The sequence below is a fragment of the Dicentrarchus labrax genome, unplaced genomic scaffold, assembly GCF_905237075.1.
Source record: "Dicentrarchus labrax unplaced genomic scaffold, dlabrax2021, whole genome shotgun sequence".
In the NCBI taxonomy this organism is placed as follows: domain Eukaryota; kingdom Metazoa; phylum Chordata; class Actinopteri; family Moronidae; genus Dicentrarchus; species Dicentrarchus labrax.
This window is the reverse complement of record NW_026136718.1, coordinates 30601209-30627778: the sequence shown is the minus strand read 5'-3', so window position 1 is coordinate 30627778 and position 26570 is coordinate 30601209. Positions and strand designations below refer to the sequence as shown.

At 42.5% G+C, this 26570-nt stretch overlaps 1 protein-coding gene across 2 annotated transcripts in view; it reads left to right on the top strand.

The window, feature by feature from the left end:
* The first annotated feature begins 1509 nt into the window (after positions 1-1509).
* lonp1 (lon peptidase 1, mitochondrial) overlaps positions 1510-26570 on the top strand; it is a 28384-nt gene continuing 3323 nt past the window's right edge. Inside the window, exons 1-17 of one of the 2 annotated variants that reach the window (XM_051377771.1) lie at positions 1510-2123; positions 3266-3354; positions 3812-3931; positions 4054-4216; positions 5539-5652; positions 11990-12051; positions 13149-13278; positions 15247-15330; positions 15435-15503; positions 16813-16964; positions 17673-17811; positions 17942-18120; positions 18667-18754; positions 20982-21104; positions 21187-21303; positions 24797-24937; positions 26360-26525. In XM_051377771.1, coding sequence (XP_051233731.1) covers positions 1578-2123; positions 3266-3354; positions 3812-3931; positions 4054-4216; positions 5539-5652; positions 11990-12051; positions 13149-13278; positions 15247-15330; positions 15435-15503; positions 16813-16964; positions 17673-17811; positions 17942-18120; positions 18667-18754; positions 20982-21104; positions 21187-21303; positions 24797-24937; positions 26360-26525 — 2482 coding nt within the window. In that variant the 5' untranslated portion in view covers positions 1510-1577. Of the gene's footprint in view, positions 2124-2234; positions 2748-3265; positions 3355-3811; positions 3932-4053; positions 4217-5538; positions 5653-11989; positions 12052-13148; positions 13279-15246; positions 15331-15434; positions 15504-16812; positions 16965-17672; positions 17812-17941; positions 18121-18666; positions 18755-20981; positions 21105-21186; positions 21304-24796; positions 24938-26359; positions 26526-26570 lie in introns of those variants that run through there. The other variant, XM_051377772.1, reaches the window with a different exon arrangement.

Below are 26570 nucleotides of genomic sequence, written 5' to 3'. Positions count from 1 at the left end.
CCTGAGGAGGTGGGTTGCCCCTGGGCTGAGTCAGTGCCTCCTCCAAAATATTTTAACAGTGCTCCTGGGGAAGTTTCATATAACGTATTAGCATAATAGGGAGTTGATGTAAAAGGAATATGTTTATTTACTCACATAAACTACTGTGCTCTGCAGCAAACAATTGCAAACAACATACCTCAAACTATAAGTTAACTAAATGAATTCATTAATGCAAAACCCTGTTGCTAGCAAACGTCACCGCGTTTGTAATTAACGTTAGTTATCAAACATTTGCTATCAAACGTTGTTATCAAAAACGTTGTTTTGATACCAAAAAGCGACCCAGAATAATATATATACACTGAGAATCAACTTATTCGAAGTATTACACAAACACAACAACGTTAGCTTGAATAGTAAGCTATCTAACTGACCCATAAGAGAGAAGTAGTAAGACATTTTGAACTACAGTTAGCTAGCAAATTTGCTATTATAGGCTAACGTATTTGGAACTAAATAAAATAAATATCAACAATAATTTGAGACTTAATTTCCTAATTTCAGGGAACTTTTCAAAATCTCCTTGACACCAAATGTTACATTACCAAGACATACTTTTATCTTGTCGTTTTTTCTCCTCTTCCTCTCTCTTCCTTTTTCTTTTTTCTGCCCCTGAAGGTTAACGTTAAGTCCTTTTTTGCGACATCTTTCAGCTGCTCCTAGCTGCTGGATGCTCAGTGCGCACTTCACGGTTGGGAGCTCTGCACACGTTACTAACGGAGCTCTGACAGTTCGAGCAGAGAGGCAGTAGGAAACGACACTCTGTTAACATCATACTGTTGTTGGTTTTTTTTGGGGGGGGGTTTGGACAAGAATCTACATTTGATAATATATGAATCATAATCACTCAGGGGGCCCTAAGCAGCTGCTTAGTTCGCTTATGCCTTGGGCCGGCCCTGGATGTTTTCATTAGTGCATAATCCCTTGAATACAGGAAATGTTGTGTTTCTATTACCTTAGGATGAGCAGTTTTATGTACAGACGCCATGGGTCAACTTCCATGTTTCTGGTTCAGTAGCCCAGAAGGGACAAACCACACACTGTCTCTGGATAGGCCCTTTTTAGTGAGTTTTGCTGCCACCATAGTTTCTCCTCTGCACTTCACAGCCTGTTCTCAATCCCAGGTCATCAAATACAGATTCCACTAAATACACTCTGGACCTTTAATAGTAACATATTTTTTGGAGAAGTTGACATTACCAGGAATAAATGCACAAATAAAAATAAAATTAGGAATTACATACAGACAGTAACTCTGCCCTCAGGAAGATTCTTTTGAACTTAGCTCAATGGAGAAATTGGCACAACAGCTTTGTCTGAGTAATAAAGTTGAAGAGGTTTCTTTGGAAATCTTACATGCAGCAAAAAAAGGGGGAAAATGAATGAGAAAAAGAACTGGATGTTGAGTAACCTTTCTCGAACCTTCTCGATACACAGATCAAAATTGTAGCTTTAAATGTAAGGCAGTCTGTACTACGTCATCAAACGTTGACGGAATAAGGTCGGTCACATGCTGTAGAAAGCTCCAGATCAACATGGCCGTCTGCTTGAAGATGCTCGGCGCTGTGAGACAGCTGAGCAGAAATTCTGCACTTGTTGTCAAACGAAACCGTCCCGGGACGTTTAAGACCGTCACATCCACGCCGAGCCGCCTCCAGCCACCACGGTTCTACAGCAGCACCGGGACCTCCCAGAAAACATGCCCCCACCGCTCCCCTAACATTCGAGTCAGCGCAGTGATGACAGCTGGCTGTAGGCTGACCGCCGGGTCTCACCGCTGGATGCGGGTGGGGGCCGTTCTCCGCGGCCAAACCGACCTCCTCACACCGACCTCCAGACCCTTCATCATACAGGACCGAATGTTCGGGAATCGGGCCAGTGGTGCAGGCTTTTCCGGGGAGGACGGCGGGGACAGTGCAGGCTCAGGGGGAGAAGAGTCTGGGGGAGATGGGGGAGTGCCGTATAACGGACCTCAGATGACGGCTCTCACCCCCATGATGGTCCCAGAGGTGTTTCCCAATGTGCCATTGATCGCTGTGAGCAGGAACCCGGTGTTCCCCCGCTTCATCAAGATCATAGAGGTGAGGATGATGTAACGTTCCACCTCCGGTCCGCTCTTTCAGTTGGCGTCAAGGACGACGGATGATGCAACCTCAGCACACTGTTATATGTCCCTAACACCAGGCAGGTCTGCTGGTGTTCATGTAGGAGGAAATGACGTGGTTTGTGCGCATATATTCACTGACTGTCCCTTCAGAGACGTTGACTCTTAGTTTGAAGTTGTAAAAAACCTGTAAACCTCTGTCATGCAGCTGGAGCATATTTTTCAATAGAACCCTGTTTTAAGTTAAAGTTCAGGTGTTCAGTTGTACAGGTCTATATAATGTGCTCTGTGGCTCTGGGTGAGCGGGGTCAAGTCTGATCAAATAACCCTGATGATGTCACTGTGATGTATCAGTGTTTCCCACAATGTCTTTCTGTGCTAAACATTTGACAAGTAGTTTCTTTAAATATGGAAACTTGTGTGCTAAAGCTATTGAAGATAGGCAAATAAAATGTATGGCTGTGTATTAGGAATATTAATCGCAATATTATCAAAATTGCACTATGCAAAAGATGAAGGTAAACTGTGTGACAAACAGCATCTTAATGAAGTACTGTCGTGCTGCAGAGATTCCCTGGTCTACAAATCTTGTTCTGCAGATGTAAGAAAAAACATTTTCATATTTGTTTTGTACATAACCCAACAAATGTTACATCATGATTTTATTCGTTTTTAATCCGTACAAATGTAACTGCAGAAATGATAATTTCCAGTAATTGTGAATCGTGGTGCAATATCTGTCCAGATATTGTGCAGCTCTGCAGGGTTTTGAAACCTTAGCATGTCTTAAATAGAATTTTGATTAATTGAATTCCAATAATTTAAAAAATACTGAATACTCGATTTGATAATTGTCAAGCCTGATGATTGGTCATCCTTACTTTTTTGTCAGTATGGACATATATAGATTTAAATTGCTTTCATAATGGTTTTAAAAAGCAGAAACCCTGGAAACCCTCAGCTTCTGCGGATCACCACATCATCTGCTACTCTGTGCACCAACTCCATGGTGCTGTATTATATACAGACGCAATTCTGCTATTCCAGGCAAAGACCAAGGCTCTGAGGTACAGTATGTGTATTCAAGTGCTGTGCGTGATGTATCTGTCTGTCTCTCAGGTAAAGAACAAAGCACTGATGGAGCTGTTGAGGAGGAAGGTTCGTCTGGCTCAGCCGTATGCTGGAGTCTTCCTGAAGAGAGACGATAAGTAAGATTTAGATATCCTCTACTAGAACCAGGAGATCTGTACTCACCTGTGTGCTTAGTGCTTGCTCTTCACTAATCTTACAGTCACTGGTGTTTACCTGATTGGGAAAACTTTGTCTAAATAGCATAGCTGGCCTCCTTTTAATGTAATGCAAACTGAACATTTCTTGTTGATGCTGCTTCACATGAAAAGCTTTCCATCAGTGTGCCTATAGGAAACCTTTATTGTGAAGCCGCTTCAGGAATCCAATGTATTTGTCACTGAGATTAGTGGGGCTTTATTAGATGTCTTATTTGTCTCTAAATATTGGCCTACCCAACAGAATAAGGACTTTGTGGTCTACGAATTACTATTAGATGTCTCAGCCATCATTGGTACCTGATGCGATCCTTCTGATGTGTATCATTGTTGTCCATGCGTGTGTTTTGTTAGTAATGAGTTTTTCTATCTCTTGCAGTAATGAGTCAGATGTGGTGGAGTCTCTAGATGCCATCTACTCTACAGGAACTTTTGTTCAGATTCATGAGATGCAGGACCTGGGGGACAAACTGAGGATGATTGTCATGGGACACCGCAGGTTAGAAACACTGCTGTGGGGGGATGAATGAAAATCTGTAGAATCTGCTCCCAATGACACACTATTGCCTGTAGCTTTAGTAGACCTCTGCTATATGCATACTAGTGCTTTTTGTCTGTCAGGATCCGCATCACAAAACAGCTGGAGGTGGAGCCTGAGGAAACTGCGACTTCCCCTGAGTGGTCAGAGTCTGAGGCGGAGTCCCAACCAAAACCTCAGAGACGGAAAGCAAAACGTAGCCGCAAGGACCAACCAGGAGCTCTGACAGAGCAGTTGGAGGACAAGGTCTGTAACGTGACCCACATCTGTAATCCTCTACACATGCTGTCAGTCATTATCTCAGACAAACACTAAAAAAGGATATGCAACCAATCAACACCTTCAGTCTTTAAAGGCAGCATGAATAGGATTTGTCAGGTACTGTTTGCAAATAATAATAATAATATTATTATTATTATTATTATTATTATTATAATGATGATGATAATTGATTGGGTCCAAAAAGTCAGGCCTGACTCTACCCGAGCCCAAAAATATCTGTGAGAGCCCAACTCTAGTCTGAACCACAGAAGCAGTTTTGGGCCCAAGTTGTGTGGCTGCTGCTTCCGACAGCCCTATCTTTCTATACTGAGTTTGCCTTTGATAAATACCATACAATAAAAGCCTTGTTAACATGTGAATGGATTCTGTCAGACATTGAAACTGTAGTGAAAGGTGTATATGTGGCTGGTATAATAATGATGATATAACTGGAACAGAAAATAGACCCTTTTCACTGTCTATTTTTGCTGGGAATCTTGGAAGCTAGCGGAAAAAAATAGGCGAGACCTCGACTCTAGTGAAACATTGAGAGTCATGAGTGAAACTGGTTTGGTGGAAATAAATCCTTAAATCCTCCTGTACAGATGCAGATGATAAAAACAGCAGTTTCAGTCACTCTACTCAGCTCAGCTGCACACAGCAGTGTGACACCATGACTCCATTGTTTCTTTACATAGCTAACAGTTGTTTGCTGCTATCTCATATATATAACTTTTAAAATTTACTTTTAAGCCAAGTATTAATTTTATTTATATTGTGCTCACATAGTGCATATTTAAAAGTTATAGTTGTGTATAATCAAATTGCAACAAACTTAAGAAAACTGTGTGCTCAATAATTGTGCTCTGTGTGTACTAAATGGAAACTTGAAATGATGTTTGGTCTGTCATCTTCCACATTCGCACCACTGTGCATGTTTATTTTGTTATTCCAACAATTATTACCATTAGTACTTCACTTTAAATGCTCCTATAACACCATTATGTTAGAAATATGCACCATGTGATCAGAATATAAATTAGAATAAGAATCAGCTTCAAGCTAAATTTTGACATAGGCTGTCAGTTTAAAGACTTTTCCATTTAAATATAATACAATATTTCAATACTTGTAATACATGCAAGGCATTGTTCTGCCTCTGGTAAGGGTATCTAAAAGACTACAGCACTTTAGGGGGTCTTCCCTCTAGCCTGTAGTTCATTAGTGGTGGTGGTAGAAGTGTTTGCTGTTTATATTATTTTCCACATTGATGTGTTTGTAGTGATTTAAACTCTGTTGTTGCCCAGATTTCAGAAGCAGACCTGAGTCCAGAGCTTCAGCCTCTGCCCTCCTCCGACATCCTGATGGTGGAAGTGGACAATGTTCAACATGAACAGTTCACTGTAACTGAAGAGGTCAAGGTACAAAACACTCACTAAAATAGGCATCACAGTACAAAACGATGGTTACGTATGTAACCGCGGTTCTATGAGTTTCAGATGACTGCCAGAGGCGGTGATTTCAGCACCTGGATATCCTATTCAATTCAATTCAATAAAATTTTATTTGTATAGCGCCAATTCATAACAGAAGTTATCTCAGGACACTTTTCAAATAGAGCAGGTCTAGACCGAACTCTTCAACATTAATTACAGAGACCCAACAGTACCACCATGAGCAAGCACTTGGCGACAAGGGCAAGGAAAAACTGCCTGTTAAAAGGCAGAAACCTAGGACAGATCCTCCGGCTCTAGGTGGTTGGTCGTCTGTCTCGACCAGTTGGGGTGAGAGAGAGAGAGGCAGAGAGAGAGAGAGAGCGAGAGACAGACAGACAAACAGACAGGTGCACAGCAACAACAGTATTGGCAATGGCAGTCAAGCAGTACCATGGCAGGAGGCTCCACCAGGATCCATGAGAACCTGCGAGACGAGAAAGCCCAAGAACTCCGGGGAAGAAGTGAAGTTAGCAACATGCATTAATGGGACATGAATGAGTGCAGAAAGAGAGAGGAAGGGAGGAGCTCAGTGCACCATGGGAAATCCCCCGATAGTCTAGGCCTATAGCAGCATAACTAAGGGATGGTTCAGGACTCACCTGATCCAGCCCTAACTATAAGCTTTATCAAAGAGGAATGTCTTAAGCCCACTCTTGAATGTGGTGAGGGTGTCTGCCTCCCGAACCACAACTGGAAGCTGGTTCCACAAGAGAGGAGCTTGGTAACTGAAGGCTCTGGCTCCTGTTCTACTTTTAGAGACTATAGGAACCACAAGTAGCCCAGCATTCAGAGAACGTAGTGTTCTAGAGGGGTAATAGGGTACTATGAGCTCTTTAAGATATGAAGGGGCCTGACCATGAAGAGCTTTATAGGTGAGGAGGAGGATTTTAAATTCAATTCTACATTTTACAGGGAGCCAATGCAGAGAAGCTAGTACAGGAGAGATGTGATCTCTTTTTCTAGTTCCTGTCAGTACTCGTGCTGCAGCGTTCTGAATTAATGAGAGCGTTTTAATGGACTTATTGGGGCAACCTGATAATAAAGAGTTGCAGTAATCCAGCCTTGAAGTAACAAATGCATGGATTAGTTTTTCTGCATCTGTCTGTGATAGGATGTGTCTAATTTTTCTAATATTACGTAAATGAAAGAAGGCGGTCCTAGAGGTCTGCTTTATGTGGGAGTTAAATGACAAATCCTGATCAAAGATAACTCCAAGATTCCTGACAGTGGTGCTAGAGGCCAAGTTAATGCCATCTAGAGTAACTATATCTTTAGACAGTGAGTCTCTAAGGTTTTTGGGGCCAAGAACAAGAATTTCGTTTTTTTCTGAGTTTAACTTCAGAAAATTGCAGGTCATCCAGGATTTTATGTCCGTAAGACATGTTTGTAATTTAGATAATTGATTAATTTCATTGGGTTTGATTGATAGATATAACTGCGTATCATCTGCATAACAGTGAAAGTTAATGGAGTGATTCCTAATAATGTTGCCTAAAGGGAGCATATATAAAGTAAATAGTATTGGTCCAAGTACAGAACCTTGTGGAACTCCATGACTAACTGTAGTATTTATTGAAGATTAATCGTTAACATGTACAAACTGCGAGCGATCTGATAAATATGACTTAAACCAGCTTAGTGCGGTTCCTTTAATGCCAATTTGATGCTCAAGTCTCTCTAAAAGAATATTATGGTCAATGGTGTCAAATGCAGCACTAAGATCTAATAATACAAGTACAGAGACAAGTCCATTGTCAGAAGCAGTCAGAAGGTCATTATTAACTTTAACCAGAGCTGTCTCTGTGCTATGATGAACTCTAAATCCTGATTGAAAATCCTCAAATAAACAATTGTTATGTAGAAATTCAGAGGCCAGACCCAAAGTTTCAGCTGAGATGGATTCGGGTGCCAGATTTGGCCGCCCAACTGTGAGAGGAGATCCATTCTCACCGGAAGGCACCAAGGCTCTCCATGTAGAAGTTGGTGTAACACTGGAAACCATATTCTTCCTGGCCATCTGGGGGCTATTAGCAGTATCTTGTGACCCGCTGCAGACACCCTGTCCAGTGTTGGCAATATTAATGGCAGAGGCGGGAAAGCGTACAGCAGTTGCCTGGTCCATGCGTGTGCCAGAGCATCTTGGCCTAGGGGACTTGGTTCCCCGAAAGAAAACCAGAGGGGACAGTGTGTCATTGCCTGGGAGGCAAAAAGATCCACTTCCGCCTCGCCGTATCTGTGCCAGATGGCTTGTACAACCTGTGGGTGAAGTCTCCATTCTCCCGGATGGGGACGCTGGCGGGACAGGAGATCTGCAGCTTTGTTCTGGGCGCCTGGTTAGTATATTGCCCTCAGGCTCAGCAGGCGAGGGTGAGCCCACTACAAAAGCTGCTGAATCAATCTCATGGACTGCCTGGCCTTGGTGCTCCCCTGGTGGTTGATGTGGTAGACTACTGACATATTGTCTGTTCTGACAAGTACATGCCTCCCTACCAGCACTGGGAGGAAATGCTTCAGGGCAAGCAGAACCGCATGTAACTCCAACACATTTATGTGTTGCCCTTACTGCCAAAGATTCCATTGGCCTCTGACTGTCCGACATTGCCATACAGCACCCCACCCCTCTAGAGAAGCGTCTGTAGTTACCACTTCTCTGCAGGAAGGTATAGATCCTAAAGGGACACCCTGAATGAGATATGTTTCCTTCCTCCAGGGTTGTAAATGTCTCAGACAGCTGGCAGTGACCCTGACCAGCTTGTGTCTGTGGTGAATGGGATGTGGGACCACAGATGAGACTGATGCGAGCATCCCCAGCAGTCTCTGAAACGTCAGGGCTCTGCCTCCCCTGAAGTGCCTGACTTCCTGGCAGATACTGCTGGCCCATCGCTGAGAGGGAACAGCCTTCATCGCCTGGGAGTCTAGCTCGATACCGAGGAATTCTATCTGCCGACTGGGAACAGGGAACTCTTTTTGTAATTTACAGTCAGCCGCCGACCTGGTAATATGGGATATCAGCAATGCGGACTCTCTGAGGGCGTCTGGCTCTGACTGGGAGCATACAAGCCAGTTGTCCAGGTAAGGGAAAATACACATTCCCTGAGCTTGGAGTGGAGCTAGTGCTGCCACTACACACCGGGTGAAAACCCTGGGTGCCAGCAAAATCCCAAATGGGAGTACACGGAACTGATATGCTCTTCCCTCGAACGCGAAACGAAGAAACTGCCATGAAAATACGCATCCTTCAGATCGATGGTTGTGAACCAGTCGTTCTGTCGAATGCCCTGTAAGACCTCTATAGTGTGCAACATGTGAAACCTTAGTACCTTGAGATGGTCGTTGAGAGGCATCAAGTCCAGTATAGGGCGGGGGCCCCCATCTTTTTTTGGTATGGTGAAGTACGTGGAATAGAAGCCACTGTTCTGTGTATGCACGTCTAACGACTCGATGGCTTCTTTCTCCAGGAGAGCCCAGATCTCCTGGCGTAGGGCCAGGGCCTTGGTCGGATCCTTGACCATGGTCGGATCCATCTTGACCCCACGGAATCTTGGCGGTTGGCGTCGGAATTGTATGGTGTAACCCTGGGACAGGGTCGCCACAACCGAGGGGTCTGACGTTAACACTTCCCAGCATCTGAGCTGCTGGCTGGTGAAGCGTCCGACCGCCATGACTGCATGATCATTGTCTACCCCCTCTCCCCCTCTGATGCCTGGAGGGGCGACGGGCAGAGGTCTGGCCTCGTTGTGGAATGCGAGAGGGCCGTACTGGACTGGCCTGCTGAAATCGTCCAGAGCGTAGCGTTGCGTCACCTGCTGGACAGCTGGCTGTGGTATCACTGTAACCCTGGACGAGTAGGGCCTCTATCTACTGGGGTATTTACGGCCCAGACTTGCGAACTGCCGTCTCGCTTGTGTTACCTGTACACGGCGCTCCAAAGCCTGTTGTGCTGCAGGGCCAAACAGTTCCCCTGAAACAACCGGAAGGGAACAGAGTGCCCTTCTGCATGGCTCCAAAAGCGGAGACTGGGCCAGCAATATCTGGCGTCGAGCGAGGGTTAGTGAGGAAATAAGCCTTCCTAGCTCCCTGCTCATGTAGGCAAATGCCTGCACGGAGGTATCGCTTAACTTCTCGATAGACGGGTACGCATCTGAGTCCTGTAGTGACTGGGACAGGGCTAGGATGAGGTGGGACATAAAGTTTCCAATACGTCCCATGGGTGCTGCTGTGTCATAGCTCCTGACGATGGAATCATCAGTCAAGCGGCACTGCAGTCGGGGACAGCGAGCGTCTGGTCTGAGTGCTTCGTCAAGTGACAGCACAAGGGTAGCAACAGCCGGCTCTATATTGGGCATATTGCCTAGTCCGTAGCTGGACGCATCCTCCATGTTCGCTAAAGCCCTACAGTCACTCGGATGGTGAGAGAGACGTCTGGGGTCTGCCCAGCACCTTTGGAGCTCCTCAATGTATGGAGCTGATGGTGGGACACAGAGAGCTGTTGACTGAGGAGGCGTCTTAAAAAATGCACTCTGAGGAGTTACTACGACTGGTGCCCTATCTAACCCCAGACGCACCAGTGCCACCTTTAAAATGGGCCTGACTGATGGAGGTGGTGGCGACAGTCGTTGGGCTGTAGCGAGACCACTACCTGCCCCTGCACCTAATGGCTGTAATTTCTGAAGGAGAGCCTTAATCTGTGCAAATTCAGACGTTAAACTGTCCACCTTTCGTGATAGGGCAACCTTTTTAGGTTTACCTGTACTAGGGACATTTCTCAGTCCTTCGACGCTTGTGAGGACTTGGAGGTGGAGGACTGTCCCTGTGTGGCGGAGGCCGCTGAGCCCCAGTGGTCCTCTCTAGCTGAGCCAGTCTGGCTGACCGCGCCGGCTTAGGCAAGTGCAATTCATGCACGCCAGCTCCATTAGCCCCTGTCTAAGGTGGCCAATACCAAGGCAGGAAGGACATCTGTCGTGGCCATCATCTGGCTCAAGAGGGGCCCGGCAGTCAACACATGTCATAAACATTGTCACTGAACGTGCCTTCCCTCATGCTGCAAGTAGGTAGCCTACACCGTGGTTACCAGTGTGTCACACTGTCCCAGGTGCTGTTATTGTTGACAGTGATGCTAACAATATGATGTAGATAATCACTTCTAGCTTAACGCGAAATAACTTATTGCTACTATATAGCCTAACGTAGCGCCGCCTGGAGCGAACACACTCCTGTACAGCAATGAATTTCAAGACTGAATACCTCCTTCTCCCGTGTAACGGAATATGCGGAGCGATCGTGAGGTGTCTGAGCGAGCACATTATGCACCACGATTGTCAAACAAAGAAGGATCTATTAAACCAGGGGAGTGACAAAAGGTTGCTTCTTAATCAACTCAGTTACGGGGTGGCTTGGCTCACGAGCGACTGCCGCCAATGCCAACTTTATCTCTCACTATTAGCGTCTTCTCAAAGAAAAAAAAGCTGAGCCTAATTGGCCTGCAGCCTAACAGCGCTAACAACTACAATAATAACAATAACAAGTAAATGATACTCACCGCTCCATAAACCTATGAGCGCGTACCAAACAACTGAAATAGTCTCCGATGACTCACTGGGAGAATTTGGACAAACGCATTTAAAGCGAGACCACTACTGCGTTCTGTTACAAGAAAAGAAAGTTTGTGGGAGGGAATCTCCGCCGTATCGTCGCCTACCTCTCTTCTGAACACGAATGAATTGGCGCTATACAAATAAAATTGAATTGAATTGAATTGAACACCGACACAGCTGACTATAAGTTGGCCATGCGGCGTGGCTGTAACACAACGTTAACTCTTTTCTTAAAAAAAAAACAGTCTTACCTTATGTAATGAGTGCAATCGTTTTAAGGCGGCTAGTCGCAATCTTTTGGAGGGTGTAAATTCACAGCTCCAACCCGTTTGGGTAACAAGACTTCCAGCTACGCCAAAGTCTGTTTGAAAACTCGTGAAAATGTTGCAAGAGGTCACTTCCTGGGTGCACCTGCCTTTTGTGCCGGGGCACAGGGCATACGTCACCCAGGTCACAGGTGACTTTGATGATAAAAACACTCGACCTGCATATGCGTGCGACGGATATACAGGTGTAGAAACGAAATAGAACCTGGCAGAACCTAAAAACTAACTTGTGTGTGTGTGTGTGTGTGTGTGTGTGTGTGTGTGTGTGTGTGTGTGTGTGTGTGTGTGTGTGTGTGTGTGTGTGTGTCTTCCTGTCTGTCTTCCTGTCTGTCGGTTCTACAGGCATTGACAGCAGAGATAGTGAAGACCATCAGGGACATCATCGCACTCAACCCCCTCTACAGGTCAGTTCTGACACTGCTCTGTCAGACCTGTGCATGTTCATGTAGTGCTAATGTAGTAAGTACTCTGGTTAATCTGGTTAGTCTCCCGGTTTTGATCTTATTACGATATAGTTAGTGTGAACATTTTTTAAAACTAGATTGACAATCTGAAATGAATTACAGAAAATGCTGTCTTCTGTTTTGGTGTACCTCCAGCCCGTGGTACTCTAGGCAACAGGTTAAAGGCAATGCATGACATGGATTTTTTTTTTTTTTCAGCCAGTACCAATAACCGTTAATTACATGGCCGATAACAATAAGATAACTGGATTCTAAGCTAACCAAATTGAATTCATCACTATTGTTAACAACATACTTTGACTTTCATAAAGGCTATTAAACAATTGATTAAACAATAAATTTGGCTATAATTTAATCATTGGAATAATATGCAATAATTCAAATTTCCCATTATTGACTAATAATTAATCAGCCATCATATATATAAATGCATCCCTTTCATAAAGACTAAAGAAAATGTTTTATATTTACGACGAGGTCAGTAACTGATGATGCTGTGTGTTGTCTGCGGGAGAGACACGAGTAAATAACAGCTAAATGATAAACAGCTAGCAGCTTTTAGCTGTTTATTTACTCTTTTTCTTTTTTTTTTAGGTATATTTTTTGGGGGCTTTTTATTGCCTTTTTTATTGACAGTGACAGCTGGAGAGAGACAGGAAGGGGGGGCAGAGGGAGGGGATGACACGCAGCAAAGGGCTGCAGGTTGGATTTGAACCCTGGGCCGCTGCAGCAAGGACTCAGCCTCGGTACATGGGACGCCAGCTCTACCAACTGAGCTAACCAGGCGCCCCCTGTTTAGTCACTCTTACTTGAAGTCTTAGAAAGTCCAGTTCTCTCTGTTTGCACTACAGTCCTATATGCCTCTTCATTCAATTTAAAGTCAGTGATTGAATTAGTCTTAGGCCAGCAGGCTCAAGAAGAAATCCAAATGGAGTGATGCTTAAATAGAAGTGTTCTGAAATGTGTGTCTGTCTGTCTGTCTGACTGTCTGTGTGTGTGTCTGTGTGTGTGTCTCTGTGTGTGTCTCTCTCTCTCAGAGAGTCGGTCCTCCAGATGATGCAGGCTGGTCAGAGAGTGGTTGATAATCCCATTTACCTGAGTGACATGGGAGCAGCTCTGACAGGAGCAGAGTCACATGAACTACAAGATGTCCTGGAGGAGATCAATGTGAGCGGTCTGCATGCTTAAAGGCCTGTTTGGGACTGTCTTACAGTATCTACTGTGTGACAGACAGTCCTGGGTCATTCCTGTATAGTGGCCGGATGTTGCTCCTTAATGGAGGTGGGGAAGTTAATCAGACATGCATTTGTCAAACCAACAAGTTCGTCCTGATCCTTGAAGTCTTTACTCTTAAACTGAGCCATTCTGTTCAGATAAAGCTGATGTATCAGTTTTGTGTGGCTTGTCCGTGTTTGTTGTTTGTAGGATTATTACTGCCCCATGATGCAAATAGGGAAGGACACACCCAGACAAACTACGGCTGGGCTCGCCACTGTCATAACGGTTGTTTTTAGCCAATCAGAAGGGGCAGCATTAAGCCCATTTCACAATTTAAAAAAAACTTTGGCCTCATTAATAAAAGAGACTTAAGATCAAGTTTTTACTTAAGAATGACTTAGAGCCACTACAGAAAACCATGTATAAATAGTTTCGTTTGGCATCCATATAATCCATGAAGATAAACTGTATTTCCGTTGCTGAACCTCTGTAGGTTTCTTTGTATCTTTTATATAAGGGTCTCCTCACATCCTGGAAAAGCTGGAAATTAAGAGACTAGTTCTCCAATCTCCAAAAAACACCAGGAATTTCATTAAAAACACCAAATATCCTGGAAATAATCCATATTGAACTGGAAAATTGTGTTTTATCAAATAAGCTGCGTGGTATGAAATGTCAAAGTAGGTTTGCCAGACGGAAAGCGGAACAGAAGAAAAAAGCTGTTCACACCACTTGCAGCGAGCTTTTGGCTTTGGTCTATTTTGGAAATGCTGTAGACAGTCTTAAAGGAAAACTGTCAGTTTGGAGACAGTCAAGCGTGCCATGAAAGCAAGCTAACGTCCCATAAACACTGACCACCTACTGCTTACCACCGGTAGTGAGCAAGTGCTGTCCTGTATTGTCAAAAAAAAGTCCCAGGAAATGTTTTCTTAAAAAGAGTGGATGTAAGCACGCCATCAGAAATCAGAATCAGAATAACATTTATTGGCCAGGTATGTGTGCACATACAAGGAATGTGACTCCGGTTTTATGTTGCTCTCAATTAACATAGATACAGTACATACAGTATGAACAGCATAGGTAGATGTATTAGAATAGAATATGTTTTAAGTTTTTAAAAAAGAAATGGAAAATTAGTAATAAATGGTTTAATTAAGAGTCCTAGGGTTATTGTACAGGGCAGTTAACTGTTGGTCAGAGTGATGGCCTGTGGGTAGAAACTGTTCCTGTGTCTGTTTTGGCGCACAGTGCTCTGTTGTGCCTACCAGAGGGGAGGAGTTGGAACAGGTTGTGTCCAGGGTGAGATGGATCTGCAGTGATGTTACCTGCCCATTTCCTGACTTTGGACAAGTAAAGGCCCTGAATGGAGGGCAGATTGGCACCAGTGATCCTCTCTGCAGTCCTAACTGTCCGCTGTAGTCTGTTCCTGTCCTGTTTGGTGGCCGATCCAAACCACAGTGGTTGAACAGAGAACAGACTGAATTATGGCAGTATAGAACTGGATCAGCAGTTCCTTAGGCAGGTTGGGCTTCCTGAGCTGTTGCAGGAAGTACATCCTCTGCTTAAATGATCTTAAGACTAAGTTCAAGTGTAAACCTAAGAACATTTTTATAAGTGAGGCCCAGATCTGTACAAGTTATTGCAAGTTTTCAAACAGTATGTTTTGTTACAAGACTTCAAAGATAAGGACAAAGTGGTTAATTTGGCAAACAGACTTCTGGTTAATGTTCACACCTCTAATAAAGATCAGCACACAGACACTTCCCTGAGTTAAAACTTTGTTATTGCGCAGAGCGCTGAATAAAGACAAATTATATATGTTTGTATTTTATATTTAGGTTCCTCCATTGAAAGTGTACAATGTACAATGAGTTATATGTGCAGGTCTTTGAAACCTGTTGCTGTGTGTTGCCGCAGATCCCGAAGCGTCTCTACAAGGCTCTGTCTCTGCTGAAGAAGGAGTATGAGCTGAGCAAACTGCAGCAGCGACTGGGCCGAGAGGTCAGAGGTCACGATACTTCACCAAACATAAATGAGCTATAACCAGCCACTACTCACTGCTTATTGCCCTCAGTCATTCACTTCTCCCCTGGCTCTGTTCACAGGTGGAAGAGAAGATCAAACAGACTCACAGGAAGTACCTGCTCCAGGAGCAGCTCAAGATCATTAAGAAGGTAGAGCACTCTGATTCTGTGCTTGTCTGTCTGTCTGTCACTGTCTGTCAGAACACTGCCTGCAGCAGATGTGAAAATCTGTAAAAGCTTTAGACTTGCAACTAAGGCTGGGAAATATGGCATAAAAACATAATCTCTGATTTTTTTTTTTTTACACCACATCCAATTTACGATTTTAAATATTTTAAAAAGCAAACTATTAAGTTGAGTTGAGTAGTCAAAATCTAAAGTTTGTTTGTTTTTTGGATACAGTCTATCTTTCTTGGATTATATTGATGCTGAACTGACATGAAGACTGTCAACTAGGGATGGGCATCGCTTTTCGAATATTCGATTAGTCATTAAATCATAAAAAATCGAATAGTTCATCGTATCTGGAAAAATAATATGTTGTATTACTGGCGCCCTCCGCACGGGGGCAGCGTAGCACTTGATGATACACAGTGTGGCGGGCTAGATGCCAGGCTGTAGAAGGAAGCAAACAGAGAAGAAGATATGATGGAGAGATTACTGAAGCAACCGTCAAAAAGTTCCATGTGGGGCTATTTCAAAAAAACAAGTGACACAGAGGTACAATGTAAACTCTGCGAGGAAAAGCTTTCGTATAGCTTTTATAGCTTTTTGTTCTGGTGGAAAACCAACGACAACAAATATCCCCAACCGGCAAAATTAGCGAGTGCATCCTTGTGTGTGCCGTCGGAGAGGGTGTTTTCCACGGCGTTATTGTAAATAGACTTCGCTCCCGTCTTCATCCCGAGCATGTGGACATGCTCATCTTTCTAAATAAAAGCATGTAATAGGCTGCAGTCGTAAACTATTGCTCGGATTATGAAGACGGGCGGGCATGTTAAAAATGTTCACGTCAGCGATGCTGTCTCTCAGGTATGTTCAGTTGTTCAGTAAAATATTATTATTGCTTGAAGTCACCGCACTATGTGTTCAGTGTAACAGTTCTATAATGTTGTGCTGTGAATTGCATCACTGTCAAAATAAAAAGACAGAGCTCTGAAAAATCGCGGCGGATCTCTTTCTGAGCAAAGGGGGGGTATTATTAGATTAATATTCGAATATTAATCGATTAGTACCCCACGATTATCGAATAGTACTTTTGCCTGAAATGCACATCCCTACTGTCAACATGTATCCCTTTATCTTGTGATTCTAGAGTTATGTGTTTTTACTGACGTGGAGAATTGTTAATGTCATAATTCTTAAAGGCAGTTTGGCTTAATATTTTCCCAGGATAATGTGTGTGTGTGTGTGTGTGTGTGTGTGTGTGTGTGTGTGTTCGTTCGTTCGGTGTTTTCAGGAGCTGGGTCTGGAAAAAGAAGATAAAGAAGCTATTGAGGAGAAGTTTAGAGAGAGACTCAAAGAACGGACTGTCCCTCAGCACATAATGGATGTAATCAATGAAGAACTCAACAAACTGGGATTGCTGGACAACCACTCCTCAGAATTCAAGTTGGTCTTGTGTATTTTTTTTTCCCACTATCCAGGCAGGGCCTGTTGAATTATGATGTTACTTGTTTGGCTTAAGGGACACAGTACCTGAACAGAGGCAGGAAATGTAGTTTAGCTATTCATGATCTCTGGAAAATGATTGACCCCTGACCTTTTCATTTCTGGTACTATATTTAGCTCACTTACTTCCACTGGTGCAGAAAGTTTAAAATTTCAAAATGTTTCAATGGTGCATATCATGGGGACTGCAATTAAGAATCGTGGGCTTTGCTTTGCTTATGCTTTTTTGCTTCAGGGGCCATGCTTCTCTCTTGCAACACCTGCACCACTTTCTCCATGATACTTCTCTTGGCAATTGTATTTCCTTGTATAGAGAAATGGGGGCAGTGGCAGTATTAATTGCAAACACAAAGAACAAAAGTGACTGGTTCACACGTTTGATGACTGTGATGTTGCATATTCCACTTCATTTGTGCGCAAACGAAAAACATTTCTACACACAAATTAGTGAATGAGGCCCAGTGTGTTCTGGTGGGAAACACTGAATGTAAGCACAACTTTGGAAAACTCCACAGAGAAGCTTTAATGGTAATCTCTCTTTAGCTAAGCTCTGTCCTTTTGTATGCACTGAAGACACTGAAAACATTTCTGCTCTGTCTTCACTTCACACTTCAACAAACATAAAGAAAGAACAACTGTGTGTTTCAGCGTAACTCGGAACTACCTGGAGTGGCTGACCAGCATGCCTTGGGGTACCAACAGTGAAGAAAACTTAAAATTGGAGAGAGCCAAAGAGGTTCTGGAAGAAGATCATTACGGAATGGATGATGTTAAGAAACGCATATTGGTCAGCAAATGCAACACACCATTTCAAATATCCAGAAAAAAAATATTTTACTTAAATGGTTGCCATATATCTATCCACAAGTTTTTTTCCCAGTAAAAATGAACCTGACTTCCTCTCTGTCTTTGTGCAGGAATTCATAGCAGTGAGCCAGCTGCGTGGCTCCACCCAGGGAAAGATCCTGTGTTTCTACGGTCCTCCAGGTGTGGGAAAGACCTCCATCGCCCGCTCGATAGCCAGAGCTCTGAATAGACAATACTTCAGGTTCAGCGTGGGAGGGATGACCGATGTGGCTGAGATTAAGGGACACAGGTCTGGAAGTCTATACTGCCATTATTACTTAAAGGAATTTCTTGACAGCTTTGTCAGTATCAATGTACAGAGTGCTGTGTATTTAGCAGGGGCAGGGTGGGAAGAGGTTCAGACAGTTTGGTGGGTGAAAGCTGGAGATGGAAATGTAACAACAACGAGAGATGTACTGATATGGAATTTCAGGGCAGATAACTGATAATTCTGTTTGTTGTGGAGGATATGGATATGATGATACAAAATGTGAAGAGAACAGTAAAGGCTATACTTATTTATAAACTACTACTACATTTTTACAACAAAATACCAACTTTTAGAGATCCTTCACCATCCTTAGAATAAAGAATAAAAATATTAATTATAGTAATTTTAATTATTGTATTTGAAATAACCTTATTTAAAACTTTTTTTTTTTTACAAACTAACAGCAGTGGACACAGAAGGCAGAGAGGCAGACGTTATTATTCCATTATTGGAACAGTTATTTAGTGTTTTATGTATTAGGTAAATACATGCACACATGATTTTCTAAATTTTCTGTGTGTTCAGGAGGACATATGTTGGAGCGATGCCAGGGAAGATTATCCAGTGCCTGAAGAAAACCAAGACAGAGAACCCTCTGGTGCTAATAGATGAGGTCAGTATGGTGGTGCAGCTCCTGTGCTTGTGTCTGTTAAGTTAAGTATAAACCCATATCAATATTACCCTATATAATATCTCAGGACACTTTTCAAATAGAGCAGGTCTAGACCGAACTCTTTAAAACATTATTTACAGAGACCCAACAGTACCACCATGAGCAAGACCTTGGCGACAAGGGCAAGGAAAAACTGCCTGTTAAAAGGCAGAAACCTAGGACAGATCCTCCGGCTCTAGGTGGGTGGTCGTCTGCCTCGACCAGTTGGGGAGAGGGAGAGGGAGGGAGGGAGGGAGAGAGAGAGGGAGAGAGGGAGAGAGAGAGAGAGAGAGAGAGAGAGACACAGGTGTACAGCAACAACAGTATTGGCAATGGCAATCTAGCAGGTCCATGGCAGGAGGCTCCACCAGGATCGATAAGAACTTGCGAGACAGGAAAGCACAAGAACTCCGGGGAAGAAATGAAGTTAGTAACATGCATTAATGGGACATGAATGAGTGCAGAAAGAGAGAGAAAGAGAGGAGCTCAGTGCACCGTGGGAAATCCCCCCACTCACACAGTACTAAAACTCATACAATCTGAATGAGCGAGCTGTCAAGGTCCTGGACAGTAAACTTAAACATACCATAATTTCATTATACTTTCTTCATAATATGGTCTCTTTAGAAAATCATATTTGTTTTTCATGGTTTAGCACCTCTCCCATATAGCATACGCATTATTCATAAAAATGTTGAGGACAGATTTAAGCTGTTTTAGGCTAAACATGTGCAATCCTATCCAAAATCCAATACCTTCAACCTCTCTCTCTGCTCCTTTGTGTCAAATTATAAATATCAATACAAATTGTTTGCAGTTTGGTGTCCCTTCATGCTACACACACACACACACACACACACACACACACACACACACACATATATAAATGTGTATAGATATAGGTATATATTTATATCTTCCGCAAATACAACATCCATTTTCATTGCTACACGCATGACACCCAGCTCTACCTCTCCAGCAAACCCAATTCCACTCTCCCACCTTCCTCCCTTACTGACTGCTTCACCGAGCTCAAATCCTGGTTCTCCTCCAACTTCCTCAAACTAAACAGTGATAAAACAGAATTTCTTCTTATTGGCACTAAATCAACCCTCTCAAAAGCTGACAGTTTTTTCCCTCAACACTCCTCTGTCTCCCCCTCCCCCAAGGTTAAGAGTCTGGGTGTCATCCTTGACAGCACATTATCTTTCCAATCCCATATCTTTCCAATCCTATATCAATAACATCACCCGGTCTGCATATTTCCACCTACACAATATTAATCGCCTTCGCCCCTCCCTTTCTCCCCACTCCACTGCCGTTCTTGTACACAGCCTTGTCACCTCCCGCATCGACTACTGCAACTCCCTTCTTTTCGGGCTACCTCACAAATACCTCCATAAACTTCAACTGGTTCAGAACTCTGCAGCTCGAATCATCACCAGAACCCCCTCCATCCACCACATCACCCCTGTTCTGCAGCAACTCCATGGGCTCCCGGTCAAACTCCACATAGACTTCAAAATCCTCCTGTTCACGTTCAAGGCCATCCACAACCTTTCCCCTCCTTATCTGTCCGAAATCCTTAACATCGCCACCCCTTCCCATTCGCTCAGATCTGCCTCCTCTGTCCACCTTTCTGTCCCTCCTGCCCGCCTCGTCACCATGGGGAGCAGGGCTTTCAGCCGCTCTGCCCCCCCAACTTTGGAACTCACTCCCACCGGACCTCAGGAACCTGGACTCTCTTACACTCTTCAAATCAAGACTAAAAACTCACCTATTCAGAACTGCATACCCCACTTAACTATCTACATTGTCTTTTTTTATCTGTTTCTTATTTCTTACTGTTTTTATTTTTTATGCTTTGTACGGTGTCCTCGAGTGCCCAGAGAGGCGCCTTTAAATAAAATGTATTATTATTATTATTATTATTATATATTATATATATATATATATATATATAGATAGAGATAGAGATAGATAGAGATAGATATAGATAGAGATAGATATAGATAGATATAGAGATAGATATAGAGATAGATATAGATAGATATATAGATATACATAGACAGAGGGATAAAATAGGACTCTTATAACAAGCAAATTTGGGAACAGAAGCCTTGTATCCTGGGAATTGTGCTGAAGAATGATGATGAAAATTAGTCTTCATCTGACCTGCCATCACCAGGTGGATAAGATTGGTCGTGGTTACCAGGGCGACCCATCCTCTGCCTTGCTGGAGCTTCTGGATCCTGAACAGAATGCCAACTTCCTTGACCACTACCTTGATGTCCCTGTAGATCTGTCAAAGGTAAGAGTGAGTACAGTTCCGCAGTCCTACTGACAAATGCAGTTTTTGTAAGTCTTGCCTGTCTCTGTTTGCCCCAATAAAGGTTTTGTTTATCTGCACGGCCAATGTGATCGACACCATCCCAGAGCCTCTCAGAGACAGGATGGAGATGATCAATGTGTCTGGATATGTGGCCCAGGAGAAACTGGCTATCGCTGAGGTAACACCAACTTCTACCTCTGCAAATGTGTTTGTTAAAGACAAAGTGTGCTGTATAAACGATGTTATTAAGATTATTGTTGTATACTTTTAATAATAGCAGATTTCTTTTTTTTCATAGTTAAGGTATGAAGTAGTGAATATGCCTCACTCGTACATCATGCTTTTTTTTTTTTTCAACAATATCTTTATTGGATTTTTTACATAATAACCCTAGAGCTGAATGAAAGGATAATGTACAACAATATATCAAGTAGGTACCAGATCAGCCCATCCCACCTTCCCTCCCTCCCTCCTCCCACTCAACCCACCCCTACAGGTCCGACCATACATTCCTACAGAGTATGTACCAAGTCAAATAAGTAAGAGTAAATACAAGCCTTCAATATATCATAAAACAACCAAGCAAAAACAAAATTAGCCTAAAACAAAACTGTTGCAGAGAGAGAATAAATAGCAGGGGGAGGTAGAAAAGAAAATTAAAACAAATAAAAATAAAGCTAGAAACAGCACCAAATGTTGAATAAGCATGTTTAACAATCACATGACATTGTTTAAATATAAAACGATTACTGTATTGTGGACTCCATGTCCACATATGCTAGAAAACCACCCCAGATCTTTTGAAACTCTCCAGGTTTACCCTTCAAATTATACATAATCTTTTCACTTGATGCTAGTTCATTCGTCCATCTAGCAAATGTAGGTGGTGATACATCTTTCCAATGCATAGCTATACATTTATTGGCTGTAATAAGGGCAATTCTAATAAATTTGAGTTGGTTTTTATTGACTTTCATCATAGATGTGTCACCCAGGAGAATTACTCTTGGCTCTGCAGGGATGGTTAGTCCTGTAATATCATTAAGCACTTTGAGTATAGACACCCAATATGAATTAAGACAAGGGCAAGTCCAAAACATATGTACCAACGTTTCTATTCCCAATTTGCATCTTGGGCAAAACTGGGAGTACTGAGACTTTATTTTCTGTAATCTGTCAGGGGTATAGTATGTTCTATGAATAAGATTGTATTGTGTAATTTTATGTCTAGAGTTAAAAGAAAAACACTGACTACTAGTACACAATGATTCCCAATCCCCTTCTTCAAAATTACGCTCCAGGTCTTCTTCCCATTTACATTTCACTCTTAGCTCTTCCCAACCTATAATCTGGGAAATTCCTGAGTAAGAGTAGGATATAAACCCCCTCAATTCCTGTTTACTACGCACAAGTTTATCTAGAGGCTGCTCTTTTAATGGTTGAAGATGGCCACCTTGTTCGGAGATAACAAAGTGCCTAACCTGGAGGTATTTGAAAAATGGTTGTGGGGTAGTCCATACTGAGATGAGAGCCCTTCAAAAGTCTGAAGGGTTCCATCTTTAAACAAATTCCCAAAAGTTGTAATACCTTTTGTAAACCATAGGTTTGTAATACCATCTCTAAGGGCTTTAGGTAAAGAGGGATTGGAGTGGAAAGGGGATTTGTCATAAATAGGTTGAATACAGCCCGTTTTCTTCCGAATTTTCTGCCAGATCTTATAAGTATGGACAATGACTGGGTTTGTTGTTGTAACCAAAAGAGAGCTAAGCGAGCTGATATATGGAACTGATTCCAGTTTCAACTCTGTTGAATGGTTCTGTTCAATTTGTTTCCACTTAGGTGAATGGACTTGCACTGTTTGCCAAACCCATATTGCTCTAATTTGTGCTGCCCAATAGAAACCCTCCAAATTGGGGACTTTCAGTCCACCTTTTTCTAGAGGGTTTTGCAATATTGTCATCTTTATCCTGGGTGGTTTGTTTCTCCATATAAACTGTGTGATGCAAAGGTTGAGTTGTTTAAAAAAAATTGCTTCGGAACAGCAATTGGTAACATCTGGAAAAGATACAAGTATTTTGGTAATACATTCATTTTTATGCAATTAATACGCCCGATTAAAGACGGAGGTAAATCATTCCATCTCTTACAGTCCTCTTTTGTCTTTTTTAGTAATGGTGTATAGTTAAGGGAGAATGAATTAGACTCTTCATTTGGAATTTTAAGTCCAAGATAGGTAATGTGATTAGGGCTCCATTGAAACAATTGGCATTCAGGGGCATGACAACACTTTTATTTATATTGATCTTATAGCCAGATATTTTACCATACTCTGTCAGTGTGTCCATAAGAGCTGGGATAGATTCATCTGGACTTGAGAGGTATACCAATATATCGTCCGTATATAGCGGCAAAGTCTGAATACAGTCACCCATTTGTATACCATGAATGGCTAGGTTAGACCTTATAGCTGTAGCTAGCGGTTCAATCACGATAGCAAATAATATAGGTGAAAGGCAACAGCCTTGTCTAGTGCTACGTGATAGAACAAATCTGGCCGAAATGTCTTTTTTAGTTTGTATTTGTGCTGTAGGGTGTTTGTAAAGCAGTTTGACCAAGTTAGTGAATTTGGGACCTATGTTCATTCTTCCCATCGTCTCAAACAAGTACTGCCACTCTACACGGTCGAACGCCTTTTCTGCATCTAGTGATACTGCAACGCATGGGTAAATTATATAAAAAAAATAATCGTACATTGTCAATTGATGATCTATTCTGAATGAATCCTGTTTGGTCCATGTTGATAACGTCAGGAAGTACTTTTTCAAGTCTCAAGGACTTTAGAAAAAAAATTATATTCACTGGGCAAGATTGAAATAGGCATGTACGAGCTGCAGAGTTTAGGATCCTTCCCCGGTTTCGGTAAAACAATAATCAGTGCCCGCTCTAGTGACTCTGGGAGTCTACCTGTTTCTATGGCATAATTAAACATTAAGAGCATGGGCTCTATCAGTTTGGGAATAAATGCTTTGAAAAATTCCATAGGAAATCCATCATGACCTGGTGATTTTCCTGAGGCAAGTGAGGTCATAGCTTTCATCACTTCCTCTTTTGTAATACTGCCCTCTAGTATCTCCTTCTTATCATCAGACAGTGTAAGAAGAGCGAGCTTATCCAAAAAATGCTGTATACTCACAGTGTTACATCCTTGAGATGTATATAATGACTGCTAATAACTCAAGAAAGCGTCATTAATCTCTTTTAGGATTACTAGTAAATGTGTCATCCTTTTGGATTGTATATATTGCCATGTTTGTCTCCTCTTTCTTTATCTGCCAAGCTAAAAACTTCCCTGCCTTGTCTCCCTTTTCATAATATCTATGTTTCAATCTTTTTATAGCATTTTAATGTGTATTAAGCATGTTATATTCCAGCTGTTTTGCTTTCAGTTGTTGGAGAATGATACTGTCACATGATTGTACATGTTGTCTTTCTAGTTTCTTAATCTTATTTTCAAGATAGTGGATTTTGATTATATACTTTTTGCGTTTACTTGAGGTGTAAGCTATTATTTGACCTCTGAGGTAAGCTTTCATAGCATCCCATACAATGTTAGGGTTTGCAGTGGTTTAAAGTACATCATGCTTTTAAGTTCCATTTCTCTGTCTGTCCAGCGATACCTGGTCCCCCAGCTCCGCTCTCTATGCGGTCTGACTGAGGAGAAGGCCTCACTCTCATCTGACGCCCTCAGTCTGCTTATCAAGCAGTATTGCAGAGAATCTGGAGTCAGGAACCTGCAGAAACAAGTTGAAAAGGTAAAATAGTGTAAAGCTCTGTGAGGCTCCTCAGAATAAAGGTTTTAGAACATTCTGCATGAATCCTACTTCTGCTTCATCCTTTGATAGGGTAAGCAGTTAAAGTAATCTGAACAGTCACAGCACAGTAAATGGTAAATGGACTGTACTTATATAGCGCCTTTCTTGTCTTTTGAGCACTCAGTGCTCTGTACACTACATGTCACACTCACCCCATTCACACATATTCCTATACTGATGGCAGTGGCTGCCATGCAAGGTGCCAACTGCTCACCAGAACGGAACTAAGTATTCACACACAGTCATAGACCAATGCACAGCATCGGAGCAATTTGGGGTTCAGTGTCTTGCTCAAGGACTTGGACATGCAGCGAGGGGAGTCAGGGATTGAACAGCCATCTTCTGATTAGTGGACGGCTCTACCTCTATACCTATACCTATACCAATAGAAAGTAGCACATCCCCCAGTAATTTTCATGCAGTGATTGCTATGCCCAGAGGCATTATGTTTTCAGGTTGTCCGTCTGTCTGTCTCATTCTCGTGACCAGATATCTGAGGAGCGCCTCAAGGGAATTGCTTTAAAATGAAAAAACTGATTTGGGGGTCAAAGGTCACTGTGACCTCACAAAGCACAGAAAGCACACAAAACACAAGTGATGACCATTGGTCGGACACTGAATTGGTGACACTTTTGACTCAAAGGTCACTGTGACCTCAATATTACCATGACAAACAGGTTTTGGTCATAACTTCCCAAACCCAAAAGGTCAAAGGTGAACTTCACTCTGACATCATAATGTCCTGGAAATGTTTTTGAGCCATATTGAGGGGACATTGGGACCACAGAAGGGGAGATTGGGACCATATTTCATAGTTGGTTGGGCACTGAATTGGTGACAAATTGATTAAAGCCGTAATTTAAGAATGAACCAGGAAATTCCAGATTTCACATGCATGTTGTCTGGGACAACACAATGAGTAAACAGTAATTAGCACACCAGCACTAGTATTGGAGCACGCCTAGCGATGATGATTTTTTTTCAATGAGTGAATGAGTTGCGTGTGGATTCTTCCCTTCTAAAAATGTCATGAGAACACAAAGCACATTTACTCTAACTATACTCTACAAAAAAAACTATATAACTAACTATAAAAATCCATCTTTACGTAATCAAATACATGTGTACCTGATCAGCCAATACAAAACATGTATATACACTGGAATCATGCATATTTATCATCAATGTAGTGATAACTTCAATTTAGCCAAACATAAACTTCCTTCAAAGTTTTCACCACATATATAATGAATCTGGACAGACACCAGTTTAAACTGCAACTTGACTGGTTGGTGGAGGAATACAACCATCGGGCAGTAAGTCTAGTTTTTGTGTATAAACCTTTGTCCATCTGTCTGTTAGGTGTTCCGTAAGGTGGCATTCAGCATTGTCAGTGGTGAGCAAGCCACAGTGACTGTTACACCTGACAACCTGCAGGACTACGTGGGTAAACCTATTTTCACAGTGGATCGGATGTACAATGTCACCCCACCAGGAGTTGTTATGGGGTTGGCATGGACCGCTATGGGTGAGAGAGATGTGACACACACACACACATACACATATACACACA